Source organism: Garra rufa, chromosome 6 (assembly GCF_049309525.1).
Source record: "Garra rufa chromosome 6, GarRuf1.0, whole genome shotgun sequence".
Taxonomy (NCBI): domain Eukaryota; kingdom Metazoa; phylum Chordata; class Actinopteri; order Cypriniformes; family Cyprinidae; genus Garra; species Garra rufa.
The window spans coordinates 36,070,595-36,093,344 of record NC_133366.1 but is presented as its reverse complement, the minus strand read 5'-3'; the positions used below and the strand labels follow the sequence as shown (position 1 = coordinate 36,093,344).

At 38.4% G+C, this 22,750-nt stretch overlaps 1 protein-coding gene across 1 annotated transcript in view; it reads right to left on the bottom strand.

The window, feature by feature from the left end:
- The window catches only part of chrnb3a (cholinergic receptor nicotinic beta 3 subunit a), a 34,746-nt gene extending 16,658 nt beyond the window's left edge, over positions 1 to 18,088 (bottom strand). Inside the window, exons 1-4 of the mRNA XM_073842461.1 lie at positions 17,736 to 18,088; positions 13,270 to 13,421; positions 2,299 to 2,343; positions 2,103 to 2,212 (exon numbers count right to left, since the gene is read on the bottom strand). Coding sequence (XP_073698562.1) covers positions 2,103 to 2,212; positions 2,299 to 2,343; positions 13,270 to 13,421; positions 17,736 to 17,796 — 368 coding nt within the window. The 5' untranslated portion in view covers positions 17,797 to 18,088. The remainder of the gene's footprint in view (positions 1 to 2,102; positions 2,213 to 2,298; positions 2,344 to 13,269; positions 13,422 to 17,735) is intronic.
- Positions 18,089 to 22,750: the final 4,662 nt, after the last annotated feature.

The window sequence follows — 22,750 nt, the reverse complement described above, 5'->3', positions numbered from 1 at the left end:
GTTCTACGAGCTAGACCTATGAGCCACTCCTGGCTCCTCTGTCCTTAGCTGACAGGAGATATACCTCGTGAGCCTGAGGGCCGAGGTAGAAGTTCCCTCTTCGCTGGGTACCCCCCAGGCAGAGATGTAATTTCGCTCGCGTCCTGGCAGTTTCCCAGGCGGAGCCCATGCCAGTGCCCTGGCCACAAGTTTCCAGGCACTACTTGTGTCCCTCTTGTCCGGGTGCGCCCCGACAAAGGACTATTGTCTCCTCGTGTGCCCGAGGGCCGAGGACGACTCCTTCCTCTCGGTCTGGTTGGTCACCAGACAGAGGCCTCCACCTCGTGTGCCCGAGGGCCGAGGTGTTCTTGCATTCCCTCTTCGCTGGGCACGTCCCAGGCAGAGATGTAATTCTACTCGCGTCCTGGCAGTTTTCCAGGCGGAGCCATTCCTGTGCTCTGGCCAGAAGTTTCCAGGCACCACTTGGGTCCCTCTTGATCCGGGTAAGCCCCGACAAAGGACCATCCTTTCTCCTCGTGTGCTCGAGGGCCGAGGAGAACCCCCTATCTGGCTGGTGACCAGACTGGGGTGTATGACCAAAATCTCGTGAGCCCGAGGGCCGAGGTTTATCCCTCTTCGCTGGGTACGTCCCAGGCAGAGATGTAATACCGCTTGCGTCCTGGCAGTTTCCCAGGCGAAGCAACCTGGTGTTCCGGTACCCCCAGACACCTCTTGTCCCTCTACGTCTGGCTGGTCCCCAGACAGAGGTGGACTCCTTTCCTCGTGTGCCCGAGGGCCGAGGCGGATCAGATCCCTCTTCGCTGGGAGTTTCCCAGGCAGAGATGTAATACTGCTTGCGTCCTGGCAGTTTTCCAGGCGGAGCCAATCCAGTCCCTCCTGTGCTGGCTGTTCCCCAGACGGAGTTTTGGACTATTTCCTCGTGTGCCTGAGGGCCGAGGTTCTCATCTCTCTTCCTCTTCGCTGGGTGCGTCCCAGGCAGAGATGTCATCACACTCACGTCCTGGCAGTTTCCAGGCGGAGTTCTTCTGGTCCCTCTTTGCTGGTTTCCCCAGACTGAGCGACCACTTTCCTCGTGAGCCCGAGGGCCGAGGTATATACCATCTCCCTCTTGCTCTGGCATTTATCCCGGACAGAGGTGTAATACTTCTCCTGTCCTGGCAGTTTCCCAGGCGGAGAACCATCAGTGCCCCTCAGGTAAGTATCTTCTGGCACTGCCCTCTCGTTCTGGGCTGGTCCCCCAGACAGAGGGATATTGTCTCTCTTGTCCTGGTAACCCCAGGCAGAGAGCTCTTCCTGGCCTGATCCACCAGAAGCAACGCTTTCCTTTTTCCTTTCCCAGACAAACACCACTGGGCAGGAACTTGGAATTATGGATAGTTGGTATATCGTTCCCCAGAGCGTTGATGACGCAGTGTGGAGTTCCCGAAAGGGAACGTCCCAGGTTACGTATGTAACCCTGGTTCCCTGAGGGAACGAGACACTGCGTCTCTGACCATAATTCCCGCATTCCTGCCGCGCTTCGCTTCATTCCTGGAAGCTGAAGCCGGTTTGAAACGCACATGCTTATATACTTCCTGGTCGCCTACGTCACCGCCCCCGGTGACGTCACTCCCGTCGTTCTATTGGTTACAGACTGATTCAGAGGCGGGTTCGCCAATGGCATTCCCCAGAGCGTTGATGACGCAGTGTCTCGTTCCCTCAGGGAACCAGGGTTACATACGTAACCTGGGACGTTTTTTCCGCGCAAGTCGCGTCCGGTGTGAACGCACCATAAGACAAAAAGTACTCTCATAGCTTCATAACATTACAGTTGAACCACCGATGTTACATGGACATTTTAATGATGTCCTTACTACCTTTCTGAGCCATAAAACATGTCAGTTGCATTGCTATCTATGCAGGGTCAGAAAGCACTTGGATTTCATCAAAAATATCTTTCTTTGTGTTCCAAAGATGAGCCAAGGTCTTACAGTTTTTGAACGACATAAGGGTGAGTAATTAATAACAGAATTTTTATTTTTGGATGAACTATACTTAAGGTACAGTCTGAATAAAGCACCTGTATGACATTGATATGGATAAGAGGTTATAAAAATAATTACTTCTCATAAAGGACAATGTCTGGTAGCCAGATAGTTTCTGAGGGCACTCTGATGGATGTGATTCCACCATAATCTTCTGGATTCCACCGTAGCTTATAGTCTGTCCACTCCTACAGGAAAGAGACCAATAAAGCATCAATCAGGAGAGTATTTTGGGACATACATAAAAAAGTAAAACAAAATTTCTTTAAGTTACCTGCCACAACCAGACATTTGTAGTCATTAGTTGATTCTTTTCATCCTGAAAAGGAAAATGAATAAAACACACAATGAAAGATAATAAATATCCATAGTTGCTAAAATGATTTTAGTACCATACATGAGCTGGGACACATAACATAATGAACCCAAATGCAATATTTCTCCCAAAGCCTCTAAAAATCTCTCACCACTGACTTACTTGTGTCATACAGATGATTAACTCAACTGTGCTATTTATACATGCGGCTTGAAAGATAGTATCTTGTCCTTTGTTTCATTAAATTGAATTTCAGACCCTGAAAAGGAACCAATACACTGATCTCATCTGCACTCATCTGTTAAATAAGAATGGTGTGAAAATCAATTGTTCCCACAGTGTTCAGCGCTCCACCAGCCAGAAAATTCACAATGTCAAGTCGTGACAAGGTAAGCACTGAATAGCATGTAGTGTTGATTGCAGAATATGACCATCAGGTGGCTCTGCAGGACTGTTATACATAGAATGTGTCTGAATACCAAAACAAATGACTTGCTGCCTCACTGTCCAGACTTAACAGACTACAAAGAGGCTTCTAATAAAGCACCACGTTGCCAAACCGATGATCTGGCTTATGTCCAAGGTGAGCTTAGACATAGGAGTGCTATATATGTGGATGTAAAACACTAGATTTGTCCAGCTTTCTGTGTCTTATACTGCAACATTTTTAACACCCAGCACTTTTATTTTATAATAATGAAAGGTTTTAAAGGGATAGTTGGCTCAAAAATCTAAAATCTGTCAATCTTTACTGGATGACTGTATTTACAAGTTAAGCACATGAACTCGAACCAGTGTGACACTCTAGTAGCCTGGCTATCACCAGACCACGTTATGACTTCGTCATGATTCGTGGTCTGGGAACCACATGTTCATTTTCTCGTATTTGAGGCGTGGTTTACGAATGCCCAGAGCCGTTTATTGGGCGATACGAATGTCTATCAAATGCGCCTGTGCGTAGCTCATAGCCAATCGTTTCAATTATACCGGATGACGTATGTAGAGCGAACGCCAAAAGTTGCTCTTTTTTCAAAATAAACTTGCGTTCTAATGTCATTTGTCGCGCCGCTCGCGTCCAGTGTAGACCATGGTGTAGACACGAAAGATAACTTTGCGTCTGCTGCCATGCTGGATCCTTCGGTGAGTCGCATAGAAGGCGTCATCGTCTTGCTGCTCCCTCCCCGTTCTGTGATTGGTTCCCTATCTTAGGTGAAAATTAGGTCCATGGTTTTCAGACTGACTAGAAGCGTGAATAAAATCGCGCTGCGCAAGGCAGTATGGGGACACCCAGGCTAACACTCTAGATCCATTAAGGAATAATGACAAAAGCAATCTGGTGATTATCATAAGTTTGATTGCCGACGGTACAATTTACTCTGTTTGAATTGTGTGCACTTTTATTAAAGAATAGTGATAATACTTCATGATGAAGCAATAAAGATAACATTACTTCATGCACGTTATGTTGTAATTGAGTTTTAATTTCAAACTTGTAAGTGGGAACTTCCCAAGAGGACTCAATAGAACGCAACATTATGAGAAACATGTTCCTGTGAAATTAGTTAGTGAAATTAGGGTAAGTTCATTAAACTTTCATTATAATCACTGTACAAAGTTAATTTGAGAACAGTATGCAACTTTCAGAACTTAAACTCCCTCCATAGTCCAAAAGACCATCTAATAAAACAAAATGCCTAAAAGGCAGGAAATTTGGTGCTACACATTTCCTATTTAATGTTTAGACACTTGGTCTGCCTATACATGATGATATTAAAAAGGAGGACACAGTATATAATAAGCATTTTCTTTAGGGAGAAGTTCATTTTCAGAACAAAAATTTACAGATAATGTATTTACCCTCTTGTCATCCAAGATGTTCATGTCTTTCTTTCTTCAGTCGTAAATAAATTATGTCTTCTGAGGTAAACATTTTAGGATTTAGGATTTATATTGGACTTTAATGGTGCCCACGAGTTTGAGCTTTCAAAATGCAGTTTAAATGCAGCTTCAAAGGGCTCTAAACAATCCCAGCCAAGGTAAGAATAGTCTTATCTAGTGAAAAAAATACAATTTATATACTTTTAACCTCAAATGCTTGTCTTATTTTTTTCTCTAACATCAAAATCGTTAACCTACATTGCTGCAGAAGTACTGACCCAGTGTTTACAAAGTGAATGTGTCAAGATGATCAAATGCCATTTACAAAAAAGGTAAAACAGTGATTGTAGGGAGATTTTGAAGTTGGAGGAGAAAATGAAATGGGAGTTTTTCGACCTACCCTATTTGTCTTGAACTGGAATACACAGAGTTGACACAGAGCTAGACAAGATGAGCATTTGAGGTTAAAAAGTATATAAATTGTCAATTTTTTTTTAATAAATGATCGTTTTGCTAGATAAGACCCTTCTTTCTCAGCTAGGATCATTTAGAGCCCTTTAAAGCTGCATTTTAACTACATTTTGGAAATTCAAACTCGGGGGCACCATAGAAGTCCACTATATGGAGAGAATTTTTTTTTATGACTGAAGAAAGAAAGACATGAATATCTTGGATGACAAGGGGTGAGTAAATTATCTGTAAAATTATGTTATAATAACATAACATAACATAACATAAATAAGAAAAACCTATTGAGCAAATCCTAAAACAGTTTTGTTTTATATAATATATTATTATTATTTATAATTAACAAATGCAACTATTTGAAAAACTGTCAAAAAATTTAGTGTCAAGAACAGTGTTTGCCTTTCTGTGGTTCCGCTGAAGTATGTAGAAGAAATTAACATTTCATAGCTCAAAAATTAAACAATCACACATCATGTAGAGTTATTACCTCCCACTATTAAATAGAGACAATCTGACTGCAAAATCTGGGGGAGGCATCACATGCAAATACAGTCGTGGCCAAAAGTTTTGAGAATTACATAAATATTGGAAATTGGAAAAGTTGCTGCTTAAGTTTTTATAATAGCAATTTGCATATACTCCAGAATGTTATGAAGAGTGATCAGATGAATTGCATAGTCCTTCTTTGCCATGAAAATTAACTTAATCCTGGCTTCACAGGCAAGGATATTGTGGCTACTAAGACTGCACCTAAATCAACAATTTATAGGATCATCAAGAACTTCAAGGAAAGAGGTTCAATTCTAGTTAAGAAGGCTTCAGGGCGTCCAAGAAAGTCCAGCAAGCGCCAGGATCGTCTCCTAAAGAGGATTCAGCTGCGGGATCGGAGTGCCACCAGTGCAGAGCTTGCTCAGGAATGGCAGCAGGCAGGTGTGAGCGCATCTGCACACACAGTGAGGCCAAGACTTTTGGAAGATGGCCTGGTGTCAAGAAGGGCAGCAAAGAAGCCACTTCTCTCCAAAAAAAACATCAGGGACAGATTGATCTTCTGCAAAAAGTATGGCTAATGGACTGCTGAGGACTGGGGCAAAGTCATATTCTCCAATGAAGCCTCTTTCCGATTGTTTGGGGCATCTGGAAAAAGGCCATGAATAAAGAATGGTACCAAAACACCCTCCAACAGCAACTTCTTCCAATAATCCAACAACAGTTTGGTGAAGAACAATGCATTTTCCAGCACGATGGAGCACCGTGCCATAAGGCAAAAGTGATATAACTAAGTGGCTCAGATACCAAAACGTTGAAATTTTGGGTCCATGGCCTGGAAACTCCCCAGATCTTAATCCCATTGAGAACTTGTGGTCAATCCTCAAGAGGCGGGTGGACAAACAAAAACCCACTAACTCTGACAAACTACAAGAAGTGATTATGAAAGAATGGGTTGCTATCAGTCAGGATTTGGCCCAGAAGTTGATTGAGAGAATGCCCAGTCGAATTGCAGAGGTCCTGAACAAGAAGGGCCAACACTGCAAATACTGACTCTTTGCATAAATGTCATGTAATTGTCGATAAAAGCCTTTGAAACGTATGAAGTGCTTGTAATTATATTTCAGTACATCACAGAAACAACTGAAACAAAGATCTAAAAGCAGTTTAGCAGCAAACTTTGTGAAAACTAATATTTGTGCCATTCTCAAAACTTTTGGCCACGACTGTACATTCATACAGTTTGACATAATTACTCACACACTTCCTGTGCAGTGCATTATTGCATGATTTATGGACTGTTGCAGGTCTGACTCAGACTGTGATTTGATTTAACTTGGGCAACTGGCACTAGCTTAAAGAGGTCACACAGAAGTGAAAATTTAGTGATTATTTTTGCTTGTTGTTCCACACTTGTGTCCTATTCAAAGAAATATTTAAAGAATCTGTTTTCAGCTCTTACCATACAGTGACAGTTCATAGTGACCAGAAGACTTGTCCATTATCCAGGTCCCTGTCTACTTCCTTTCAAATAAAATGTAGGGTAATTGTCCTCCTGGCTTTACCCTTCACTTATTCACCATGGTAAAATGAATGAATAATTAATGCATGGATATATCCACACAAAACAAATGACCGCCAATACGTATGAAGGAGAAGCAAATACGTTTCATTTATACAAATTTTGTGTAACAGTATGTTGGTTTCAAACATCAAATTTTTCAAATTATTGCTGCGCTGTGTTTGTGATTTGAAATACAAGCATACTTATATATTCATCGTTCTTTTAAGTTAATATGCCTTTTTATGTACTACAGCTGTTATAATCAATGTAATATCCAATCAAACTACATTCACTGGCCATATTTATAAGGTACACATTGCTATTTTCCTTCAGAACTGCCTTAATTTTTCATATTAAGGCATAGATTGAACAAGGTGGAAATATTCCTCAGAGATTTTGGTTCATATTGACATGACAGCATCACATAGCTGCTGCACATCTATAGCCGCTTTTCCACTATCGGGCCGAACCGTTCACAATGCTTAACCGTTCTGTTCCGTGCCGATCCGGGCCAGTCAGCACAGATACGGTTTGATTTTCCACTGTGGTGCAGATAACGGAACTATTTGGAATGTAAATACAAATGCGTCAAGTCGTTGCCTTGGTAACGCAAGAGTAGGCAGCCCCGCTTCTACATTTGGACGCGATATGTATGAGTTTATTTTTTTTTTTTTTCGGCACTGTTTTGAACTTTTCTTAACGCCCTTCTCTGCAAGACACTGCGCTATCATTTTAAAAACTTTTCGTTTCTCTTTGCACCCTCCAGCTGTTGTTGAATTTTTCTTTCCGGCCAAATATCAATATTAGAGCAAATGTTTTATCCACAGACCAAAGTGTCTCAGCCATTTATATTTATTAGGGCCGGGACTTTAACGCGTTAATTTAGATTAATTAATTACACAAAAATAACGAGTTAAATTTTTTTAACGCATTTTAATCGCACTTAATTTTGCACCGCGGAACGTTTCTCACTGGATGAGTTTCAGCGGACCTATTATACTGGAGCACCAACTAGCGTTCAGACAAAGGAATGCGCATATCACCGCAGCACATCGAGCCTCAAGTATCACCTCAATGCTTTTACAGAAGGTCTACCTACCTATAGGGTACCTGAATTTCTGAAATGTAGGCTAGTATATTTCTAAATATCCCAGTCTTTCCCCTACCATTATCTTAGGGGGGCGCGTTTACAATGTCTCCTCCAAGAAAACACGGACTGGATCGCGGACTCCATTCATAAAAACCGAATTTACTATAGCGCGGAATGCCATGTAAATTCGCCGATTTTTAGATTGATAAATCAAAAGTTGGTCTGTCACTTAATTCAAATCGCGATATGGACTAGTGTCTGTGAAAACTGAAATGCAAAAAGACCGTTTTAATATGAATCCTGCATGTACCGTTTGCCTCTGTATGTTAAAATGGCAGAGAGGCTTTTTTTTTTTACTGCACGCGTGATGCTCCCGTTAATTTTTGGCATTTGCATCTCAAATGAACAGATAGACTCAATCTAGCTACTGTCAGTGTCACTTTTACCGTTTCATTTGAGAAAACTAGCATCATATCATACTTTACACACAGAAACTTCACGGCAACCTGTCAAAATAAAAGTACGGTTTAACATGAAACAGAACAATATTCCTATTTAAATAATTGACAAAAAACAATATATATGATAAAAAAAATATAACAACAAGATTAACCACTTAATTGTAGAAAAAAAATACTACGATTATTATTTAAATGTTAAATTATTATTATTTATTGATTTTAACAGCAAACCTCTGTTTGTTTGCCAAAAATTAAAAAGGTTTATTTTTCATTTGATTAAAAATAAATAAATGTTTATGCTTTCATTTGATTATGAGAAAAATTAAAACACAAGAATTTCTTAAAAAAAAAAAAAAAAAAATAGCAAAAGATTGTTAAGCCCTATTGTTCAAAATGTAAAACTAGAGAGTTTTGGATTTATTTTTTCACTGAAATAAATGTTTTCGTTATTACACAAAGCAGGGTAAAGTACAGAGAAAAAAAATTATGGAAACCTAGAGGAAACACTGTATCCTATTGCTACACTTAATGGCAATATTGCACTGGTCTGTTGGACTTGGTTGAACAAAAATAAACAATATTTTGTTGCTTAAGTTTATGTATTCAGTCATTATTCAATGGTATACTAAAAATCCATATGAAAAAAAACTTACTTCTCACTGTTCTCAGGTCAAATATTTATATGCGATTAAAATGCGATTAATTTAGATTAATTAATTACAAAGCCTCTAATTAATTAGATTAATTTTTTTAATCGAGTCCCGGCCCTAATATTTATATTTACCGTATCTGCTTACTGCGCATCCGCTTATAGCCATAGACAGAGCCATAGAGAAACTGGTAGCCAGGCAACAGCGTGGCGACGTCATGCACATGCATTTTACCAGCCCGACTCAGCACGGTTGTCTAACCGTGCCGAGAATTCCGGGCCGAGAACGGTTTGTAATCGTGCCGTGCCGTACCAGGCTCAGGTGGAAACACAACTGGAACTGGAACCGACCGTTCTAAGAACGGTTCGGCCCGATAGTGGAAAAGCGGCTAATGTTCCACCAGATTCAAAGGTGCTCTACTGGATTGAGACCTAGTGACTGTGGAGGCCATTTGAGAATAAGAACACACTGTCATGTTCAAGAAACTAGTTTGCTATGATTTAAGCTTTGTGACAATGGTGTGTTATCTTGCTGAAATGTGTACACTATGGTCATAAAGGGATGGACATGGTCAGCAACAATATTAGGTAGGTTGTGGCATTTAAACAATGCTCAACTGATACTAAGGGGCCCAAAGTGTGCGAAGAAAATGTCCTCCTCACCACCTACGCCAGACATTTTTCCAATCTCCTATTGTCCAATTTTGGTGAGCCTGTGAAAACTGTAGCCTTAGTTTCCTGTTCTTAGCTGACAGGATTGGCACCTGGAGTGGTCTTCTGCTGCTGTAGCCAATTTGATTTAAGGGTTGACATGTTGTGCATTCAGAGATGCTCTGTACCTCTGTTGTAACAAGTGGTTATTGAGTTGCTGTTGTCTTTTTATCAGCTCGAACCAGTCTGGCCATTCTCCTCTGACCTCTGGCATCAACAAGGCATTTTCACCCACAGAACTGTCACTCACTGAATATTTTTTATTTTTTGGACCATTCTCTGTAAACCTTAAAAATGGTTGTGCATGAAAATCCTAGCAGATTAGCAGATTCAATTAAAACACCTTTTTTCCACATTTTGATGCTCGGTTTGACCATGTCTACATGTCTTAATGCTTTGAGTCACTGACAGCAACACACCTTCACATTCAATGCCCAGAAAGGTAGTAAGAACATTGTTAAAACAGTCCATGTGACTAAAACAGAAGAGAAGAAATTGTTGAATAAAATCGTATTTTGGGGGGTGGGGGGGGGGTGGGGGTAGGGGGTGTTGTATTCTGAAGTTGAACGAATGTCTTGCGGTTTGCAAGGACATGAGGGTAAGTAATTAAACGATGATAGAATTTTTATTTTTGGGTGAACTCTTTCTTTAATACTACGCTATATTACATTATATGTCATGTTGAATTATGAATATAATACAGAATAATACCAAAAACCTAATGGAAGTCTTGAAGGGTATTGTGTCATAATGCCTGCATGATAACTACATTACATCCCAACATTTACATGTGCTAGCTGCTAGGCCAAGGCTCTGCTCTGGCAGTTATAGTTATTTTTCATGAACCCAGTAAAAAGTGGATGAGGCCATGCACATTTTAGTATTGTCAGGTAAGCTTTGAAGTTCAGATGTTGGTGACACCTAGATTAATAAAATGTCAGTGTAATAGTTTAATACTTTAATTACGTTTGACTACAGCCCAAACAGTGTATCCTGGTTTCCTTTTTTAAAACGGTTCTGCAGAACACAAATTATCATCTTCAAATGTGTAAATTTTTGGAAATGCTGGATGATATGACAAAAGTGTGTCTAGTACCTAATATTACACACACACACACACACACACACACACACACACACACACACACACACTGGTTTACATGTTTTATGGGTAGTCTCCATAGACATAATAGTTTTTACACTATTTTATACTATTATGTATACTATTTTCTATCCCCTAACCCTAAATCACAGAAAACTTTTTGCATTTATAAGATTTATAAGTTGTTTTCCTCATGGGGAATGTCCCCACAAGGTCAAAAACAACTGGTATTGCTATCCTTGTGAGGACATACTGTAGACACACACACAAACACACTTTCAATCAGGTTCTTGGATGCTCAGCATCAGCAGGATCAATACAGTGTGTCACAAGTAAAGAGGAAAACACAGGAAGAGAGAATGAATTAGATAGAGAGACTACAGTAAAGGCAAAGTGTGATACAGCAGGTTGTCATGATCATGTGTTGGGTATATAGTCTATAAAATATGATCTGAGTTGCCACATTTCCTTCCTAGACTAATCAGTTCTATTCTTAAAAAAAAGAGAAAACAGGCTTGCCTTTTAAAATTGGAACCAACTTATTTCTGAGTGATACAGAATATTAAATGAGAAGTGAATTTTCGGATTTTGACTAACGATTATGAAGACAATAATTGTTCCCCAGTCAAGTCACCTTTATTTATATAGTCCTTTATGTAATATACAGTGCCTTGCGAAAGTATTCATACACGTTTTCACGTTTTGTTATGTTGCAGCCTTATGTTGAACTGCAAAAAAAAAAAATACTTCCCCCCACATAATTCTACACTCCATACACCATAATGGAAAAGCAAAAACAGGTTTTTAATATCTTTGCAAATTTATTAAAAAAAAAAAAAAAAAAAAACTTAAATGCTTCTATTGCATAAGTATTCATACCCATATCTGGGTCTGTTGAAATTTAGCTCAGGGACATTCATATCAGAAAAAGTTCAGAAAAAAATCTGCTGCATTGAAGGTTCACAGATGCATGTAGTCTCCGTTACCCTTAATGGAAGAAGTTTAAAACAACCAGGACTCTGCCATAGAGCTGGCCTCCTGGCCAAACTGAGCAATTGTTGGAGAAGGGCTTTGGTTAGAATGGTAACCAAGAACCTGATGGTCACTCTGGTTGAGCTCCATGATCATATGTGGAGATAGGAGAAAATTACGAAAGGACAAACATCACTGCACAAGCACAACATTCCACCAATCTGGGCTTTATGGCAGTGTGGCAAGACTCAATCCTTTCCTCTGTGAAGACAAATGAAAACACACTTGGAATTTGCAAAAAAGCACCTAAAGGACCTAAAGACTGTGAGAAACAAGATGTTCTGGTCTGAAGAACCTCAATTCTACCTCAAACTATGTATGGAGGAAACCAGGCACTGCTCATCACCTAAAGAGTACCATCCCAAAAGTAAGTTGTGCTGTTAGCAGCCTCATGCTGTGGGGCTGTTTTTCAGCAGCAGAGATTGAAGTATTCATCAGAGTATAAGAAAAGCTCAATGCACCAAAATTTCGAGATAAACTAGGCTTGAACATTCAGAACCTCAGACAGAGCAGAAGGTTCACCTTCCAACTGGACAATGACCCTAAGTACACAGAAAGACAGGCTTATAGATAACTCTGTGAATGTCCTTTAAGCCACAGCCTGGGCTTAAACCCAGTCACACATTTCTGGAGAAATCTGAAAATGTGCATCTTCCCCCATCCAAGCTGACAGGGCTTGAGAAGTGAGGAGTTGAGGAGAAGAATGGCAGATAATTGCCAAATGTTGATGTGCAAATCTTGTTGCATCATACCTAAAAAAGACTTGAGGCTGTAAAGGTGCTGCAAGTAGTGCGTTAAGGGTATGAATACTTATTTACTTTTAAAACACATTTATGAAGTTGTGACAATTCTGTTTTTGCTTGGTCATAATACTGTATGGAGTGTTGATTGATGTGGGAAAAAAAGTAATTTAAAGCAGTTTAACAAGGCAGCAACGTAACAAAATGTGGAAAAAATGAAGGGGTATGAATACTTTTGCAAGGCACTGTAGATTGTTTTTAAGCAGCTTTACAGTATTAGAGGGAAATCCAGATTCTGCTGTAAACCATCTCTAAAAATACAATAGTGTCATTATTCATTTTCAGCCAGTTCAGTGTTGATTCAGTTTAATTCATTTCGATTATAAGCAGCTCAACTGTCCAGTAATGTGCGCTAACAGTAAATAGGGTCAGTTTTGATTTTGTGTGGACTTAAAGCCTGTTTTTGACTATGTGCAAGTGCATCTTGGTAATGGTGTCTGTGCAGCAACTATGCAGAGATTGCAGCAATGCAGAGAGTTTTTTTTAACAGCAAAGCAACTGACAGCATTTAGACAGCTGTTTACAAGTCATTAGCCTAGGGATTCACATACTTTTTCCTCCCTGCCTTCTGCATGTATACACAGTATGTTCAGTAAAGACATAAAAATTTATTGTTTGTGTGCTATTTGTTTAAGTATTTCATAACTGCCGAAGATCACATTGCAGTGCGAGTGTGTGTTTGTCTCACCACATCCACCAGCTGTGAGATCTTCAGACCGAAGCGAACCGTAATCGTGTCGTTGGCGTGAAGGACAGGTCTCACCCACTTCTGATAGCCCCGAAAAAGATTCCTCAACAGCGTGTCCTCCATCTCAGCTAGTGAGACGAACTCCTCAGGAGCTAAAGAGAGAGGGTGGATTAATTTAAGAACATAATTTTAGAACAATTAAAAAGGAACTAAATGACATAACAGCCTCAGGTGGCATATGGTGATAAGGTGAAGCATGATTTAAAGCTTCCATGCTGATTACCAGTATTGTATAAGTCTATACATACACATATCTGTCTGGTTATGTAGGAAGTGGGTCCACATTTGACTTGCCATCTAGATAATTCACACATTAAATTCAGAAACACTCTCCCACGAGTGTTAGATGAGCACAGAGTCATAAAGCGACAGCTGGCCCAGGTTCCTCAGAGCTCCTTCTGCTGACGCAACCATTGCCATGACATGATGACCTCAGACAAGCACACTACACAGAGCATCAGGAGAACAAGATGAGCCCATGACTACACACACACTGAACTGTGGAACACAAGATGTATTAAAAAATTATCAAATAAATAGATGCCTTTAAATATCTTAAGTCTTAATTCAGTTTGATTGAATTTATGTAGTTAAATGATACAGTAAATAATGCAACATTTAAAGTGTTATGTCACCTAAAATTATAATTATGTTATCATTTGTGACCCTGGACCACAAAACCAGCACAAGTATATTTGTAGCAATAGCCAAAAATGCATTGCATGGGTCAAAATTATCGATTTTTTTTGATGAAGGTAAGCTTAATTTACATTGGAACAATGACAGTAAATAAGGACATAATTTTAAGTGTTACCTATCCCCTTTTAGGAAGCTGCTGTTCTTTTTTTCTTTCTTTTTGTCAAACATGTATTTGCCAAATGCTTTTCTTTATTCTCTTGTCAATAAAACAAAAAAAATTACATACCAAAAATGGTACATGCTACTCATTGACGTTCTATTTATAAGTAAATAAATATGTCTGCACTATTTCAGACATGAATATGTAGCAACAAATAAAACTGTCATTTACAAAAATAGTCTGTTTTCTTGGAATATGTATTTCTGACTGGTCGAGATGCAGAATAATACAATTTGAATGAAAGTTTACACTGTAATTCTCTGCATGATTATTATATTCAGAGTACTTCCAGAACATTCATGCATGCACTCACTGAGAGCTCATAATTCCATTATATAGCATAATTCTATTTTATATAATTATAACTAGGATGGTCCCAGTACTGTATATTCCAGACATGCAAAAATATACAATACAGCAACAGCTAACGTATATTTAATATCATGTATATAATGTAATTTTATATCATTTTACATTACATAATATAAATTTAACATATTGTACAATTGAAGTCAAATATTGAGATCCATCTTTTCACACTGAGGGACTCATATGCAACTATTACAGAAAGTTGAAACACTCACTGATGCTTCAGAAGGAAACACGATGCACTAAGAGCCAGTGGTGTCAACTTTTAAACAGAAGATGTGTACTGTATTTTTCTGTATTCTTCTATTTTACCTAAATATCATATTTTTTCATGTAGTATTGACTTTCAGAAGCTACAGAAGATACATACAAGTTTCCCCGAAGACAAAATAAGTTAAATTTACCCTGAAAAGTTCTCACCCCCTGGCTCTTTAATGCATTGTGTTCATTCATCTAGTGAAAAGATGGATGTCAAAATCATACAGTTGTTGTTGGAAAGGGGTTTAAATACACAAAAACGCTGAAAAACCAAAGAATTTGTGGGACCTGAAGGATTTTTCTGAAAAACAGCAGGCAGTTTAACTGTTCAGGACAACAAGGGACTCATGAACAGCTATAACTAAACAAAAAAATAACAAAAAAACACAGCTGTGGATTATTTTGGTAACAACACAGCATTAAGAATCAAGTGTATGTAAACTTTTGAACAGGGCAATTTTTATAAATTCAACCATTATTTTCTCTTTTGGACTATATGGTAACATCTTTTATGTGAAATATCTTATTCAGGTCAGTACTAAATAAAAAATAACATGCATTTTGTATGATCCCTCTTATTTTGGTAAAAAATAATGAACATTTTGAAGATTCTGCAAGGTGTATGTAAACTTTTGGCCTCAACTGTGTATCTGCATGTCAAGGATTATATAATCTATTGGAAAGGTAGCACATAATGAATTTGCTTAATGAAATAACATTTCACAGACCTGTTTATTATGCAGAAGAAAAAAACACTAGAGTACACGCTATAGTGTGAATATAAGTGTTGTGCCTAATTGGCTTTTATGATTATTCATTACCTACTACCTACTGTCCATTCTTTTAGCCTTTCTCTTCCATCTTCCTCCATTGTTTTGTCTCTCTCCATTTATATATGGCCTTTCCTGATATATTTCCCTTATGCCCTTGCAAGGTTATAAGTGCATCAGTTTATAAATGTCCTTAGAGTTGCATTAAATAAAAATAATTGCATGCATTTAGGGTTTGGGGTTGTCTATAAATGTCCTCTGTAAGGTACCCTCCATCATTAGTGGCATAACAATCTATGCTCCACCACATTAATGACATTTTATAGGATGTTACGCCAGCTGAATGACCAGCATTACTTCCTGCCATGCCCTGGCAAAAGGTTTCTCAGCCTGTCTTTGGGACTGTTTTTCCCGCTCAACATCACGGCTGTGGGTCTTGCAACAGCAAGTATATGAAATGACACCATAAATAAAGACTGTGCGCAGGGCAGGCCATCTCGCCTGGGTTTACGATTCAACCAACCAGGGAGTAGACAAGGACGTGTAAATCAAAAGACAAGAAGGGGGAGGAGGGTGAACAAGAGTGTGAGAAAAACAGATTGTATTTGTATATGCATTCTGAAGTGCGTACTAACCCATTTCAAGGTAAAAGCAGAGAAAAGGGCTATGCATGAAGTTGTTGGTTCTTCATTCATTGTGTTAATGAGCTATTTTTCTCTTCAATAGATGTGAGATTTCTGTAAATTGCATCAGGACATAAGCCACTTTAATGTACTCAAGCATAGGACATTCCTACACAAAGAATAAAAAACACATGAATAATCCTCTCAATCCAAGGACATCTGCATTCATCTCTTGCTAAAGTGATAATGATGTTATTTCCTTTTTTACAGTATTAAGTAAAAGATCATAAAAACCTTGGAGTTGTTTGCATATAGATGGACAAAGTTCACAGACATGACCTCATTACTAACTGACCGCAAATCTGAACAAATGACCTCTTGTCCTCACCGACAGCAAACAATCTGGTCTGGTCTTTTGAGGCTAAAAGGTAGTTTAGGGTAAATTTAAGGGTTGAATCAAAAGTCAAGAGTCAAAAAAAGAGTATTCATGGTGTTACAGATATGCTTTCAGTCAAATGATCCTGCTTTGATCTCTTTGGAACCATTTTGTATACATGCAGCAGGAATGGACATAATTAGCAGCCATACTGTAATTACAAATTTCTTGTAGGAATTGTGAAATTAACAAACTATCAATCTGTTGTACTGAATATCAGCATTGAATGTTATTCAGCATTTGGCCGTGCTGATATTCAAGATATCAAAAGTTTGGCTATATAAACCTTGTGTTACAGATATAAAACAGAATATAAAATTTCCTTTACCAACAGAACTGCAGTTCAGTGAATCTCTGAATGCCAAGCTTGACAACATTTTCCCCTTGATTAAACAATTTCTCTCATTTCAGTGAACAGAGAGAGGAAGAGAAAAGATGTCAAGTATTTCTCTCCAGAGTGTTGCTGACAGACAAGATAAATGAAAATCCAGTCCAGCGGCTTCATTTTCAGATTAAAGCTGCAGATGAAGGCTCTCATTGCCTCATTGCAGAACCACCATATCTTCACTTTCACACTGTGCCAAACCCAAACAAAACACATCTTCTTGCATTAGTGCTTCAGTGTGACACCATTAACACATCAATGTGTTGGGGCTGGTTACAACCTTTTTCTGTTACAAAGCTGGTTGAAAATGATATATCTGAAGGGTGGAAAAGAAGTAAAAGTGTATGGTTTAATCACTAACAGGTCACACACAGCATTAACACTCAGAGACCCAGTTGAGGGCGCTAGAAGCCAAGCAATAAGCGTAAATTAAACACGAGGCGATTTCTTTTGTATCATGCATATGTTGCAGGGTTGAATGCACAGGATAAACCTGCTGATAATGCACAGGCTTCATTCTGAACATTTATGGATGTCTTAATGAACATTTTAGGTCGCATATGCTATTGGAGCTCAAAGCACTTGGCATTACGATAACTGATTATGAAATAAGTAAAACTGAGCAATGACATAGCAACCACGCACTGAGAAATGGCAGGAAAACTCTTAAACATCATCAGTTTCAAGTGTAGTAGGTTATACTCACCCTCTATCGTTGCATAGGCTACTGCCATTACGAGCAAAAGACCGGAGATTTGTAACTTCATGCCGTTTTTCCCAGCGCCAGTTCCTTCATGAAATGGAATTATTTCATGCTGTTTGAATAGTGAGTCTCTGTCATCGACAAAAAGGGGTACACTGTTTTTTTATTCATACGGCCGGACACCAAGCCGTTTCGTAAAACGATCAGATGTTCTGCAACCTGCTGTGTGATAAAGCTATAAATTAATCATCAACGGAGTGGGGTTTTCAGCCTGCTCTGTCCGAGGCGAACACAAGAGGAAGATGCTTTCGCTCCCCCAGTCGGCGTTTACGTGATGTCGAGAAAGATGCCATTCATTCGCCGAGCAGCTGCAGCGGAGCAGACTGAAAAAATCAGCGCAAGGCTCGAGAGCGTAAGGGGAGGGGATAAACAAATCAACGTCTTCAAGACGAAAATATACATTATCAGACGACTTTGAAGACGTGGTTTTGCTGGAGCCAGAGTTTACAAGAAACATAGACTGGACACACAACTGTATAGCGTAATCAAAACGGTCTTTAAAACACTTAATTTTATGAATATATACCAAAATCAGGCCAAGTAATATGAAAAAATATTACCAAAAAATAGGGTGCAAATGAAAATCAATATTATTAAAATTAATTTATTAATATTAATCGGCATATCATAACCTGTGCAATACAAGGGGCATTTTAAGTTTATTTAATTTTACTATTTGCATACAGGTCCATCATATTTTCACGTTTTATTGTATGACATGTTAAACAAAATCTTTAATAAAGCTTGAAAATGGCGTTTTTAACAAGTGGCTAAGTCCTTGGGGACATTAGTGATAGTTCACCAAAAAAATTTAAATTATGTCATTAATTACTCACCCTCATGTCGTTCCAAACCTTACATTGATACAATATTTTAAATTGTTCGCTGATATCTACATAGAAGGTATATGGCATAGGAAAGGGTAAAAATTCTCCAGAAACGTTTTTACAGGTCCATTTACAACCCTAAGATTTGACCCTAAAATGAAATGGTCTGTTATTACCTTATTTGGAAGGTTCCTGAATAATAATGAGGAGCTTTGCTCTGATTGGCTGTTTCACAGTGCAGCTCACTCTCACACAGCTGTAAGGAAACATGGAGGAAATCTATATTTTATTACGGAGCTCGAGCCGCTATTAATATGCGGGACATTGAAACTGCCATTTTGAATCCACAATAACTTTTTAGTTTCACTTTTGAGATCGGCAGTTGCACATGCTCTGTGTAAAGTTATACTACAGGCAGTACTTACCACATTTGACAAGTTTAGATGCTGTCAGTGGTGATCAAGATCTGCAAATCATTCGCCATTGTCCGCACAGTCATCTCTCCTACTCCGTTTATGTTAGGGTGACCATATTCTGAGAATCCAAAAAGAGGACACCCCCCCCCAAGGCGCTTTTAGAAATCACACATTTATTTAAATTCTCTTTCTGTTTGAACTAAATCTTATATCAAAACCGTATTGCCCTGTAAAAAATATCATCTATCTTAGTCTTTTCTTTATACAGGCCTAATACAAACATAAATAAATAATACATAAAATGCTTAAATAAGAATTGCCTTGTAAAACATTTTTTTTTTTCCAATTTGTCTGTGAAACTACATTTGCGTTTCGGCATGTTAGTGACACACAGCTCTTGCAGCGCAGTTCCTCTTTGTATTGTTTTGAAAATTGGGTCTTTCACGTCATCAGACAGGTACCCAGGGCTGGACTGGGGTTAAAATTCGGCCCTGGACAAATTCAGCCCATCCGGCCCACAAGTTCCACATGAAAGTTTTCTTGGGTTTCCTGGTGAAAAAAACCCCAGCTTAAGGGGGGTTTTGACCACTTTTCCAGCTTGGCCAGGCTGGTCTTAGCTGGTCAGGCTCGGAAACCACCAACTAAAAGACCAGCTACTTCCAGCCTAAACTGGCCAACCAACCAAGGCTGGTTTAAGCTGTTTATTTCAGCAGGGTTATAGGGTCTTTAATTGGAGTACATGAATGAATAAAACAGGATTTAAACAAATAATGATAAATACTGCTGAATTCAAATGCAACAAACTTAGTTACATTTTTGTCACAGAGAAATGCATGCAGTAAAGCATTGATTTTGAGCTAGAATGCAGGGAATTTGTTGCTAATAAATTATGTAATAAAAAAACATTCATTAATAAAAATCATCACCCTCATGTCGTTCCAAAACTGTATGGCTTACTTTCTTCTGTGGAACACAAAAGATATTTTGTATAATGTAACCAAACATATTTGGTTACCCTTGATTTCTACTCTATAGACAAAAGGTTTTGAATTTCTCAAAGTATCTTCCTTTGTTACACAGAAGAAAAAAGTTCATACAGGATTGAAATTATTGAAATTACATGATGTTGAGTAAATGATGACAATTTTTATTTTTGGGTAAACTGTCCCTTTAAGAACTTTATTATGTATAGTAAACACCTAATTTATATAAGACCCATATTTAATTCTTTAATCAGGCTCTTATTGAATTAACATTTTACTCCAATTAAAACGAATTACAACTAAAAATTAAAAAAATTATTGATTAGAATATTAGTAGTAAGACGGTGGTCACAAGAAAACATTAGTTATATGGTTTTTAAAATTAAATAGTAATTATAAACTATGAAATTTGTAATAATTTTGTTTTGACAGTAATTATTTATTGCCATTTTCCACTTTACTTCATCATGCAGTATCCAGTGTCGTGGCTGTTTTCAGCCAGCCCAGCAGAACTTACAGATCCTTTAATGTTCTCATATCACATGGCTGTATAACACAATTCTGTGTGTTATTTGAATGGATCAAGCAACTTACACTGTTTATCACTGTACATCGTGGCCGAAGCGCAGCGCGCGTTCTTCAGCTCTTTGCGGGTGATTGATCCCACCGCTTCACACTTTTCGGCTATTTGCGGTTTTGAATGCGCTATAATTTAAAATAGCGCCTAATATGGGGGAGGTCTCCCTCGCTTCGTGATCGGCCCACTGGGAATGTCCCGGTGCTCCCGATGGCCAGTTCATACCTGCAGGTACCTCAGAATAATTCCGGTGGGCAGTGGCTGCATTTAAAGTGTTGAATGACGGTCAGTGAAATGAGGTAAAAAAAAAAAAAAAACGGACATTTTATGATATTTTACAAAATCCCCCCGGACATAATTTTATAGCCAAAAAGGAGGACATGTCCGGGTAAAAGAGGACGTATGGTCACCCTAGTTTATGTGGTAAGTGAAATTTTATGTACTGCAATGTAACAGGCTAGCGCTAGCAAGAAGCTAACTGTGTCCCTTCAGTGGCTCATCTTATTTTATTAGAACGCATTATTTGTTTTCCTTGCCTTTCTGAGTACAAACACCAACCCATCCATCCCCCCTGCACATAACATTTATTTCCATGATCTGCCATTTTCGCTATAGTTTTTTCACAATAGCCTATCTGAAGATCATCTGATGATTGTAACTATTGACTCTGCGTCACCCTAGCACCATTTTGGAGAGTACTACGACTATTACGTGCTTTGTTCTGCACGTAAACAACGAATGTTATGCATCTCCAAAATAGCGCTAGGGTGACACAGAGGAGAAGAATTGTTGAATGAAGTTGTTATTTTATTTTATTAATTTGTTTTGCGCAACAAAAAGTATTCTCGTAGCTTCATAAAATTATGGTCATTTTTTAAACGTCGTAACACCAAACAACAAAATGCATCTTACTAATTGCATTACTCACATTCACATTTATTATAGACCATTTCAAGCGCTATTCGGCGGCTTAAGGATGTGACATCGTTGGTCCCAGGAAGTTTCCGGTTAATGATCCAGCGCATTGAAAACAATGGCGAGAAGCGCTTTATGAAAAGTGGGATTGCGGTCATATATATACAATCCTCCTGTTTAAATGTGTAATTTAAAATTAGATTCTTGTCGTTCGGTGGTTGTGTGCTTCCCCTGGGCCAGAGCTAACATTATGAGACGCGTTTTACGGTATATTTCCGAGAAACGCACCCGAGTTGCGGCAGTGAAGGAGAAGGCTGGATAACAACAAGCAACTCTAGGATATTACAGCGCACATTTCGATTCAGGCAAGTAAATGTCGTTTTTAATTAATCTGATTATATGTATATCTTTACATTAACTCTTCAAGTATGATGCCATATAATTTAAAGTAGCATTTTGTCATTGTTTACATATGCAGCTTGCATTTTGATTCGTGTGTAACGTTAGTGAAAAAAGGCTAGTTTTTTATTTCTGTTTTATTGCTAAGTGTTATGTGGGCTATAACTAAGTTCATAATTAGTCGTCTAGCTATCTTGTCAGTTGACAAAAGCAGTGAGTAACATAAAAGTAAACTTGAACGTGGTTTTGTGTAACAGTTATCAGCAGTAGTTTACAAAAGGTAATGTTAATGGTGAATATTTTTTCCATCACATAAGCTTTGGTAATGTTAATTCCAACATATACTGACGTATTAAGCAAATAGCATTATTTTTTTAATATTGTGCATTATATTAAATAATTGTTTTTCTACTTTTATCCTTAGGAGAGTCATCATCTGTAGACACCCAAGGACATCTGATCATCCTGCAGTGACAAACTACATCTGATCATATGAACACCCAGATGTGTTTGAGAACTTGAGTGTAGTATTCACTAATTCAGTGTAGTACTTAAAGCTACTGATGACCAGGCCAGATACAGACTGCTGCTTTTGACATTTGTTCCCCCTTTGTACTCCATTTCAGTTCAAATGTTGTTTCAGTTGTTGAAGCATTTTATGTTCATACAAATAAATATTTACATATCAATAAATGTGTTGGAAATAAAAACAGTTGAAAGTGAGAGAATGTTCTTTGTTTATATACAGTACTGGTCAAAAGTTTGGACAAAGTATTTTTTTTTATGTTTTGAAAAAAGTCTTTTATGTTCATTAACATGATTTATTATTTAAATTATTTTT